Below are 12,103 nucleotides of genomic sequence, written 5' to 3'. Positions count from 1 at the left end.
TGAAATCTGAAGTGCTGGTCTAAAGTAGGCATTCAATAAATGATAGTTTCCTTCCCTGTCTCTCCTTCCACTTCTCTGAACCAAATGTTGGGAAGAAGAAGTACTCCGCAGTCAAAAAAGCAAACTCACCTGATGGCTCCGTGAAAGGATGTCCAGCAGGTTAGAGCGCCATGGGGAAGAACCCATGGCCCGGCATCTGATCCCCGTGGGAGCCACAGGGCTCCACACCCATGCTGGGGCTGTTGCCCCTCATTCTAGCCACCCAGCCTTTAAATACATGAAGCTGGCCACAAAGCAGAAGGGTGTTGAGGGATCAGAGCACAACATTGTCTTCCCAATTTGTCCTATTAAGGTCTTTCATGTGCTCCCAACAATTCGACCAAAATGAATGGCTCCTACCCGCTGGCTGGCCCTGGATTTCCTCAGTGTTATACCTTTTGCTCTCACTGCTCCCTTCCCTGAAAGGGCCTTCTCTTTGAACCCCCACCCCAATCTCCAAGGGTCCAACTCTTGCCTATCCTTCAGCCCCAGCCCAATGCCACATTTCTCTATAAAGTCTTCCTGAGTGAGATAATCAGGTAGGGAGGAAAAAACTTAACTCCTGGTTCGTTCTTACTGTTTATGTTTCCTGGTCTAAATGGGGATAATAACATTCTTACAGGGTTGTTTGGGGGATTATATGAGTTAACATTTAAAAATCCCCAACAGCTTAGCCCAGTGCCTAGCACATAATGGTGCCCAATCAATACAAGTTAGTCTCCTTCCCAGCCCTGCTCCCTTGAGCTAGATGTCACCATTCCCTTCACAAACTCCCCTAGCACTTTGTGGATACCTCTTCTATGGCATTTGTCACTTCCTGCCTGTTTATGGTTGTCTCCTTTATTAGACTGCAACGTTCTTAAGGCTGGAATGTACGTCTAATTCATCTCCATAATTCCTGTTAGAATCTGACACCCAGTAGCTGCTAAAAAAATGTTTATCTTACGAATGCATGAAAATACAACTGAAACTGCATGGGTCTTCCTATGTGGTGGGCAACATCATTACAGATGAGAACATCTGGTTTGTCTGCATATCTATTAGTGTTGATAATTAGTTATTGGGGTTTCCGTGTGTACAATGAAAAAGAGAAAACATCATAAGAGAATCAAGAGAAGACACAAACAAGAAGGGGGAATGAGAAGGCCTCAGAGTGAGAGAGGCCCTGGACAGAGTGAAGTTCCACCGGTCCTACTCAGGACAAGATCTCCCACACCACCTAGCCCTACTGTGAGGACAGGCTCCCTTTCCAACTCTCTTAGATTGGCCCCTATAGCTAGAGTGGTTTGGGAACCCCCTTCTGCTCATTCATTCACTCGTAAAATACTTCCCAGCACCTACTATGTGTCAGATATTGTGCTAGTTATACATCAGGTTAATCAGAACATGTTATGCCTGACTCCTCATTTCAGTAAGCTTATTTGCAGTAGAAGACACATGGTATGCCAAATAGATGTGCATAGATGTATAGATTGATGATAGATAGATAGATGGAAACTCGGAAAAGGGAGATATTACTTAAGGCTGTGGGGATGAGAGAAGGCTTCATGGAAGAGGGGTCACTTGAACTGGGCTCTGAAAGATATCTTGGATATGTAGAGATAAGGAGGAAGAAGAGGCCGGGAAGAGAGAAGAGCACGAACAATCGTGAAACGGCAGGAAAGCATGAGTGTGTACGACAGGGAGCAGGGAACAGGTTGTTTGCCTGAAGCTTGCCGTAGATGAGAAGAGGAAGGTAGGGAAGGCATTTTAGAAAGAAACCAGGGAAGGCCATATGTGCCAGATGGAGTTTGGCTTCTCTTTGATAGATAACGTGGACACATTAAACTTTTTGAGCTGGGGAAAGACCTGAGACAGTTATAGTATAGTGAAAAATGGATGGGTTTGGGAGACAAAGGACCTGAGCGTGAGTCCAGTTCCACAATTTACCAAGTCACATCATCTCTCTGAGCCTCAGTTTCTTTCTTCATAAAATGAGGATTATAACCTTAATTCCTCACAGGAATGCCCCGGGAAGAAAATGTGAATGTGCTTCGTGAAGTACTGGATAAATGCTCCTTGATTAGTGATCAGAGGTGTAACTGAGGAAGAGTAATCCAGTAGCAGCGTAGGAAGGATTTGAGGAAAGAATGGAGACAGGACATGAGTAGGAGGCTGATGCAGTGATTCAGCCAAAAGGCATTAAGGACCTGAACTAGGGGAATAGACCCAAGTAAGAAGTCCACAGCACATGGCATCAGATGAGAGTTGAGATGAGGAAGGAGGAGAGTTTGAGAAGATCCCAAGATTTTCAGTGTGGTAACTCAGAGGATGATGGCACTGTAAGCTATTTGGGAAACCAAAGAGGGGCAGCAGGTAGAAGAAAGAGGAATTGTTCACATCTGGAAATGAATGCATTTGGTATTAGTACCCCAAAGCTCTTTTCAGTCAGTTTGCTCTTGCCACAGAGAAAACAGATAAAGTTCTTTGCTCAGGGTTGCTTCTCTGCGCTGGACGCCAGTCCTGTAAAAAAGCATCACTTTTTATTTAGGAGGTGTGCAGCTCTTCCCTGTTCCCTCCACCCCTGCTCCTGGAGGGGTCAAAGCATCCTTTCTAGTCACGTAATGTGGCACTCTAGTCCACTCCAATGCCCATAGCTATTTACAGGGCTCATCTTCCCTCTCCATCTTCCTGCAAAGGGAATAGCTGGCCTAGAGGAGAGCTGGGACTGATGGCTTGGGCCTTGCTTTCTCACACCTTTCTTTTCTGAAGAAGATCAGCTCTGAGCTAACTACTGCCAATCCTCCTCTTTTTGCTGAGGAAGACTGGCCCTGAGCTAACATCCATGCCCATCTTCCTCTACTTTATATGTGGGACGCCTACCACAGCATGGCTTTTGCCAAGCAGTACCCGGGATCCGAATGGGTGAACCCTGGGCTGCCAAGAAGCGGAACATGCGAACTTAACTGCTGTGCCACTGGGCCGGCCCTTCTCACACCTTTTGAAAAAAGGATTTATAAACATCTGCAGCATTAATGGAGCCTGTGTAAACTTGGGTCTCTCCCACTCTGCCGTGGCTCTGCCTGAGGGTCTCCATGAACCTGGCCTGTCCTGTAAGGTAGGCCAAGGTTCCGGCTCTCACTTGGCCTCTGCCTGTCCAGGTCAGGCTTCCAATCATGCCTTCACGCAGTCTTTCTTAACAAACTGTACTCGGTACTGGGGAACAGGTGAAAGTCAGAGTCCATGGCCTTAAATTAAGAACTCACAAATGGCAAACAATGGTAAACTAACTACTGCAAAGCACGATGATGTTTTAAAATAGATATGTGTACAAAACCATGCTTAGTAAACCCACGCTGCGGTGGGGGCAGGGAGATAGGGAAGATGCACTATTTCTCTGAGGGTCAGAGAAGGCTTCAAAGGGTGTAACTAACACTTGAATCGAGTTTTGAAAGATAAGTAGGAGGTTATCAGGTAGGCATGGAACAAGGCAGTGTGAAAGTAGGTCCCAAGGTAGAAAGGATGAAACAGTGAGGCTCCTTACAGGGCTAGAGTCCAAGGGCTGTGTAGAAGAGTGGCAAGATTGGAGCCAAGAAGTAGGCAGAGGCCAAATCTTGAAGGGTCTTGAATGCTGGGCTCAGAGGCTTGCAGTCTATCCTAAAGGCAGTGGGGAGCTATGGATCAGTTCTAGTCACGAGAGTCACACACAAGTGCAGTGTCCTTCCTCCAGAGCAGTCCCTTCCTCAGGAAAGGCTCTGATAAACCATTCGTGCTGGAGAGTAAATGACTCGTGAGCTCTCAGGTAGAGAAAGCGAGCTTTAGGTCCTTCTGCAGGCATGAAGCAGCAGGTGCGAGTGGTATTTGCTGAGGGAACATGCTAGACAGCACTGTAGGTATGACTGGCCTTTGTTTTAGGGAAAGAATCATTAGTTCTTCTAGAGAAGAAAGGTTAATTGTCTTTCTGTCTCTTCTCACCACTTGGGGGCTGGTCTTCAGAATCCTTCACGCTGTCCCTGGTGTCTGCCTGGGACTGTTTTGGGGCAGCAGCACCCTCTAGAGGAAAGAATATGTGTATTTCAGGTGGGGCAGCAGCAAACCATTTCCAGAGCTTTGGCCTATTCTCCCTGGAGGCCTGGCCAGCTTGGGGGTGGAGTGTAGCTGATTGTTTATCTTGCTTCTGACTGACCACCATGGAGAACAAAGCTGCCTGGCTGTGGGAGGTGGTACAACAGCTGGGAGCAGCAGATTACAGCTGGAGGAGGCAGATATAAAGGTTGGCAACAGCAGGCATACAGCTGGAGGCAGCAATCACAACAAAGACTTTTAGCCAGTAGCCAAAATCTCCAGTGCCCATGAGTCTATAGCCTTAACACTGGGCTCTAGAAGCTCCAAGCTCTGTCTTCTCTGCCTCAGCTATGATCCTCTATACAGGATAACACAGAGGCGCCTCCTGAGAACATGAGACCCATGAGAATGAACCTGGGGTACACAGAAGCAGTTGCTACAATTGAAAAGTTCTGGACCAGGAGCCAGAAGACCTGGGTTCTGGTTCTAACTCTCCCACTAATCTACCTGGGGTGAATCTCTCTGAGCTTTAGTTTCTAGTGATGCCTTTCCTACTTACCTCATAGTTTGGGGGTCAAATTACACGTTTTATTAACTGTAAAGTGATATATAATCATGGACTATTATTTTGGGAACAATAAGCAAGTTTTCCTTGGGCCCCAGGGCTTCCATTTCCCCAGATATTCCAAATCTCTCCTCAACACAAAGCAAGTTAGGACTTTGGTGAAGGATCCTTGAGTGTCACCATCGAAAGTGCGGGGTCGGGGTGGGGTGGGTAGAGATGGGGACAAGGAAGCAGGCATCTTGATCCTCCATGACTATAGGTGGAAGCTCAAAGACAATCTTTCGACCTCGCATCCAAAGCTTTAATCTCCTTTATAGAATGTCTGCAAAGTGCTTGTCATCCTGTCCTTGAACACCTCTGGGGACAGGGCACTCTCTACCTTTTGAGAAGCTCTTTCCACATTTGGACTGTCCTGATTGTTACAGTATTCTTTGTCATATCAATCTGGAATCTTTTCCCCTGTAGTTTGAACTCACTGGTCCTGCTTGTTTCTTTTGCAGCTCAAAGAACAAGTCCAAACCCTTATTCACATGATAGCCCTTCAAACCAAACATTTGCACACAGCCATCATATCCCTCTGATTGTCTCTTCTCCTGACTAAATGTCCCCATGTCCTCCAACCACTTCTTATGTGATCTGGTTCTGAATCCTCTCATATCCTGAGTATTCTCTGATACACGATACTACAGGTGTGGGATGAACAGAGCAGAGCAGAATCAACTACTTTCTTATTCTAGATACTTTAATTCAACTAAAGTATCTTAAGATTGGTTGCATTACTTTTTTGGCAACCAAAATACAAAGATAACTCATAGTGGATTATTTTCTGCTAAAGTGCTTAAATTTATTTTCATGGTACTGCTTACTAAATCACATGTTCCCAATCCAGAATTTGCTCAGGTAATTTTTGGACCCAAGTATGTAACCCAATATTTATCCTTTTTGTTAGATTTGGTGCACTCATGTGGCTCCTTTTGGAACCTAATTCTGCCCCAGGTCTTACATTTGTGATCCGTCCCAGCTTTGTGTCAGCCACATAATTGATGGCCATGTGTTCTATAGTTCTGAATAAAATTAGCATTAAGAACATGGAATAGGGCAAGGCCAAGGATAAAGCTCTCTGGTATATCACTAGAAAACTGACTCTAGGCTATTATGATTCACTCACCAGTACCACTGATTTTTTTAAGTCACTGAATTAGATTAGCATTCTGTTCATTTTTCTCTGTTTTATCTCCAAGGACATAATGAGATCTTGTCAAAAATCTTGTTTAGATACACTTTACCTATTGCATTTCTCTGATTTGCATGTAGGAACTTTGTCACAGGAGGAGATCAAGTGAGTTTGATGTGACTTGTTCTTGGGAACCTCATGCTGGGTCCTGTTGATAACTTTTCCCCCACCCTGCCAAGTACTCACAGTCTTAATGCTCATTCTAGAATCCTGCCTCAGATCAACATCTTACCTGTTTGTAGTTTGTGAAATGTACCTCATTTTTCTTTTTGCAAATTAAAATTATATTCACTCATCCACAACTTTCCAGCACTTCCTCTGTTCTCTGATAGTTCCTCAAAATCCCTTATAGAGGTTTCACATCTTTTTAGGAATTGGAGGATCAAATGAGAAGGCATGCTAATGTGTAAACTTTAAATGGTATACAGATGCAGGCATTTTGGTGGTTTTTAAAATTATTATTACTACCAATGAGTACTAAAGGGCTTTACTTGGGCTGTATGTAAGAGTTCTTCAAACTTCAGTATTACCGAGCTTCCCTTTTGCTCTGAAGTAGCCAAGGATATTGGGAAGTGGATGGCATCCAAGTCTGGCTGAGAAGTCTCACTTGTACAAAAGTTCCAGGTGGGTGGGGGCTGGTAAAATGGGCTCCTGGTGGCCTCTAAACCTTCTGGAATTCTCATCTACTGGTGATCTCCAATTTAGTGCCAACTTGGGTGAGTATATGAATGGACCCAAACAATTTAGAGCTTTCCAGGGGTAAGGCCACAGGGAAGATGGGGTAGGGGAGCAGTGTGAAGAATGATAAAATGCAATGGTTCAGACTTCTCGGGATGGAGAATGTGATGAGCTCTCTGTTCTCCAAGAGGGACCAAACTCCCCAGAGACTACCCTGCTCCTTCCCAGAAGATCTGGCCATCAGATCCAGAGTTCAAGTCCTCAAGTGATTAAAATTCTTTCTCTGCTGGAAAAGTACAAGTTAGTCCTTGGGCAAGGGTGCCAGGCACCTTGTATTAAGTGAGCTGTCTCCTATTTCAGAGCCTTGTCCCACTTTCTACTATCAGGACAAATAGCAATCCTGAATTTGAGCCTGTGCAGACATAGCCACTAACTAATATACACTCCTAACTCTCCTACTTCACTCAGTCAAGACAATTTTGCCACCTACAATCTGGCATTTCTCCCAGTCCTTGGGAAAATGTTCCAGTGCTGCCAGGAAGCATCAGCACGTTGTTTCTCCACCATTGCTTATTTCTTTTTGTTCAGGTCTTGTCTGTGCTCTTCCTAACACTACCCCAGACCCTAACACAGATGATGCAAATAGATAATGGTGATGGTGATGATGACGATAATAGTAGTGAAACGGGCTGGGTGCTCGGAGAATATCTTGAAGGGTGAATTGAAGAAGAATGGGCAGTTTCTGCTGTTTTCTGAGCCACATGAATATCTTAGTATCACCAGCGAGTATTGACTTGGGGCTAGGGGAGAGAATGGAGAAATTAATGGTATGTGTGTGTTAAGGGGGATTGGCCTGGAAGGATTTCCATGGGATAGTCTTTCTTACTGATGCCATCCATGAAGGTGAGGAGGGATCCTATTTCAGAATTCGAGATTTTCGCAGAACTGGTTTTGTGGCAATTGGAGCCCAGTAGAGCCCTCTTTACTCACACCTCCACCTTCAAAGAACTGTGAACTTATTACTCTTTCTTCTCTGCCGCTGTTAAGAATTACAAATATCAGACTGTATTGGAATTATTTGAACATGCCTTTCTCACCAGGCTTTGAGTTCTTGGAGAGCAAAGATGATGTCATTTTCATCTTTGACTTACTGGCATCTTGCACAGTGCCTGGCATATAGCAAGTGCTCAGTAAATAGTTGCTAATAAAAGAATAAATTGGTGGCACCAAAATGAATGTTACTTCTTCCCATTGGTTGGTGGCTAGGAGCTGGCTGGATTTCTGCTATAACCTCCATTATGCTGTCTTGCTTCCTCCAGATGACATCAGTTGCCAAGGTGTATTACAGCCAGACCACTCAGACAGAAACCCGGCCCCTAATGGGCCCAGGTATACGGAGGCGGAGAGTCCTGACAAAAGATGGTCGCAGCAACGTGAGAATGGAGCACATTGCCGACAAGCGCTTCCTCTACCTCAAGGACCTGTGGACAACCTTCATCGACATGCAGTGGCGCTACAAGCTTCTGCTCTTCTCTGCAACCTTTGCAGGCACCTGGTTCCTCTTTGGTGTGGTGTGGTATCTGGTAGCTGTGGCTCATGGGGACCTGCTAGAGCTGGGCCCTCCGGCCAACCACACCCCCTGTGTGGTACAGGTGCACACACTCACTGGGGCCTTCCTCTTCTCCCTTGAATCTCAGACCACCATTGGCTATGGCTTCCGCTACATTAGTGAGGAATGCCCACTGGCCATCGTGCTTCTTATTGCCCAGCTGGTGCTCACCACCATCCTGGAAATCTTCATCACAGGTACCTTCCTGGCAAAGATTGCCCGGCCCAAGAAGCGGGCTGAGACCATCCGTTTCAGCCAGCATGCAGTCGTAGCTGCCCACAATGGGAAGCCCTGCCTTATGATCCGAGTCGCCAATATGCGTAAGAGCCTCCTCATTGGCTGCCAGGTGACAGGCAAACTGCTTCAGACCCACCAGACCAAGGAGGGTGAGAACATCCGGCTCAACCAAGTCAATGTGACTTTCCAAGTAGACACGGCCTCTGACAGCCCCTTCCTCATTCTACCCCTTACCTTCTACCATGTGGTAGATGAGACCAGTCCCTTGAAAGATCTCCCTCTTCGCAGTGGTGAGGGTGACTTTGAGCTGGTGCTGATCCTAAGTGGGACAGTGGAATCCACCAGTGCCACCTGCCAGGTGCGCACTTCCTACCTGCCAGAGGAGATCCTTTGGGGCTATGAGTTCACACCTGCCATCTCACTGTCAGCCAGTGGTAAATACATAGCTGACTTCAGCCTTTTTGACCAAGTTGTGAAAGTGGCCCCTCCTAGTGGCCTCCGTGACAGCACTGTACGCTATGGAGACCCTGAGAAGCTCAGGTTGGAGGAGTCATTAAGGGAGCAAGCTGAGAAGGAGGGCAGTGCCCTTAGTGTGCGCATCAGCAATGTCTGATGGCTTGGTTTCCCACCGCCCCATCCCTCTGGTCTCTTTCCCTCTTTTGGCAGCCTGGGTAAGGCATATTACTCAGGCTTACTGGAGAGCCCCAGAAACACCCATTTTCCACTCCCTCTTTAACTCAGTGGCCTGTGGGTAGTCTAGGCCAATTGGAATCCAAGTTTTCCTCCCATTGTCCCCTTTTACCTCGTCCCACTTCCACCCCAAGATACACACCTCCTTTAAGCCAGGATGGGGGAAGGAGAGGGAAGATTAGGCTGAAGTGGCTTAGAAGGCCTCAGCCATGCTTGGAGACTCACATTAGGAGGACCGTGCAGTTGGATGGATAGACTCCCCCCCACCTCCCGCCATCACCAGAAAGTTGGGTGACTTGAGGCTGGAGCCCCCTTCCTCTCTATCTTCCCACCTACCAAGTTCCCTAAGGCAAGACTCTCTGATGATCCCTGTGAGGTCTGTGCCCTTGGAAATATAGGAATCTGAAATTAATTTATCGTGGGTTCTCTACCAACCTGTTGAAAGAAGTTAGGGTTTTTCATGGTGTAGTTAATTTCTGTTGGTAACTCTCGACTATAACCTAGGAACTTGGCCACTACTATTTTCCTCTTTCTAGTTTCTCAAGTGGACCCTTTCTTAGCATACCCAGTTATCTCATAGATGCCTCTGTTCCTGCAGGATTGGAGTTAACCCAAGAAATACAAAACATATAGTCACACCTACCACACCTGCACCCATTCTGGATTCTGAACTCTTCAGTGTGGAATGAATAATGCTGAACTGTTGTCCAAAACCTTGGACCTATCCTCCAGGCAGCCCTGGGATTTGTTTCCCTGTGCCTTGTGAATGGGATGATCCTCACCAGTATGTTCCCCTGGAAAAAGTCTAGTGCTCAGCCCCATGGAAAGGCCTAGAAATGGTGTTCCAGATTACACTGTCCCTGGCTTCTTGAATTCTTTCCTGCCCAGCCCAGCCCTCTCTTCCCTTAACCCCAACCCTTTGCAGGGAGGGGAAATACAAGGACCTCCCTCTCAACACTGATGTTCTACTAAAACTAGATTGACAGGGGACAGATTCCCCAGGAAAGTTAAACCAACCCCACCAAGTGGGATGAGTAGATTTCCAGACTGCTGTATGGAGCCTCTGGGAAATGGGGATGTTTTGTTAAGGTTTGGGCAAAGGCAGAACTCTGGCTGGCAGACACTATTCTCCCTATTATCCCTCCCAAGGCCCTTCTGAAAAGTGCCAGCTACTTCATTAGGTAATACTGGGAGGGAAGGAAATTATACCTCCTGACCAAGTAACCACAGTCTCCCTCAGCCATTTCTGAGACTTGGTATAAAATGAGTATCAGCCTCATCTCTACTTTCCTCTGCCATGAGGCCAGTTTTAGGCAAGTTAAAAGGTGTACTGTAAGAGATCTGACTCAGGCCATTCCTTGTTCCCTTGTGGGGACTGTGGTTGGAGTCAGGAAGTTTATGTATTGGCACCAGAACTTTCTCTAAAGACCCAAATCTCAAGAGTGCTTCCTGGTCTCATTTAGTACCAAGGAACATCCTCCACCTCAAAGTGGTTTGGCACAGAATCTCTATATCAATCAAGTGGCAGTTTATTTAAGGTGGATTCAGCTACATACATATCCAAAATGTGTACATGCATCTGTGTGCAGAGGTTTGCAGAGAAACTCTAAATTTTGAGGCTGGACCCACGGTCACCACTCATTACAACTGCACAAGATCCTCTTATATTGATCTCTCCTTGAACTCGATTAACTATATCTTAATGAAGACCCTTGATTCTCTACTTACTATAAACCCCACCACTGCTCCCTAGCTCTCAAGAAAACAAGAACCAGAAAAACTTGAAAATCTAAAACAGAGAACAGAAGACAGAGCCAGCTTCTGAGCTCTCAACATTATTCACCGTTACTCACCTGATTTCTTTCAATGTCTAAGGGCAAAAAGTACGGCAGTGTGTGTGAGTGAGTGTGTGTATCTATATCTTCTTATCCATTAGCAAGTTATCCTCCGTCTAGTTTTTTCTGCACACAGCTGCATCCTTCCTGAGGGAATTTCTCTCTTCCCATTCCCCTGCTGTCTAAGCCCTTAGACCCTGCACAGATTCTTGGATAACAAAACGAGAAGAGTACATTTTCCGACCTACCCTTTCTGATTCTCCTCCATGATCCCAGACTTTGCTCTAAATTGCACTTTAAATCATACTTTTTAATACAACTTAGCTTATTCTCCCATAAGCCCCTCAGAGAATAACATGCCCCACCCTCAACCCTTAATGGCTTTAGACTGCAGCCCCCATCTCCTCTGAGCTGAAACCCCCTTTCAAGCTATCAGACAAGCTTTAGAAGGAGCCAGGTCTGGTGAGAAATGGGCCCCCGATCACACCAACCATAGACTTGGAATGTCAGGAGAGCACTAGGCACAGATGTTAAGGGGGATTTCAGAGGATAGGCACGACAACTGATGGGGGAGGATACTCAGGGCATGAAGATTAGAAAGGGTGGTGCTGGGGCACCTAGCGAAATTGATGAAACCCTGGAGTCTTCCTTGGGCTAGCAAACAAGAGGTAGGTGGAGGCTCGGGAATTAGGATATCATATATATGAAAGGTTTATCTAAGGAGAAAGAAACAGAGATAATATATATATATGTAGAGAGATGTATATAGATGTATATAGGACCAAATATAACTGAATGTACAGAAAGGAAATATTCAGAGATCTTAGCATGAGACAGACGTCTTGCTCTGGTTTTGGGGTAGGACTCCCCAGATTTCCAGACTTAAAACCAGTGCACCTGGTTTCAGTATATGTGAGACACCTGATGAGGTCTTTCTGGTGTGATGATGGGAAAGGGAGGGCTGGAATCTGCTCTCCAGAAATAAAGAGGCATCCATTGAGGCTTCTGATAAACCCTGTTCTGCTGGTAGGACCAGGAAGAGGGGAGATAGGAGGAAAATGAGGAAGGGAGATACTCCATCCATGGAAGTCTAGGAGAATCCACTGCTCATGCTGTGTGCTTCTATCTCCAGAAGTGTCCTGTCACTGTAGCACTTTTTTTTTTTTTTTTTT

General features: G+C 46.0%; 1 protein-coding gene across 1 annotated transcript in view; it reads left to right on the top strand.

Annotated features, from left to right (window-relative positions):
- KCNJ10 (potassium inwardly rectifying channel subfamily J member 10) overlaps positions 1-12,103 on the top strand; it is a 30,886-nt gene extending 18,783 nt beyond the window's left edge. Inside the window, exon 2 of the mRNA XM_014848331.3 lies at positions 7,880-12,103. Within this exon, the coding sequence (XP_014703817.1) occupies positions 7,880-9,019 (1,140 nt within the window). The 3' untranslated portion in view covers positions 9,020-12,103. The remainder of the gene's footprint in view (positions 1-7,879) is intronic.

Source organism: Equus asinus, chromosome 25 (genome assembly GCF_041296235.1).
Source record: "Equus asinus isolate D_3611 breed Donkey chromosome 25, EquAss-T2T_v2, whole genome shotgun sequence".
Taxonomy (NCBI): Eukaryota; Metazoa; Chordata; class Mammalia; order Perissodactyla; family Equidae; genus Equus; species Equus asinus.
This window is presented reverse-complemented; position numbering and strand designations above follow the sequence as displayed.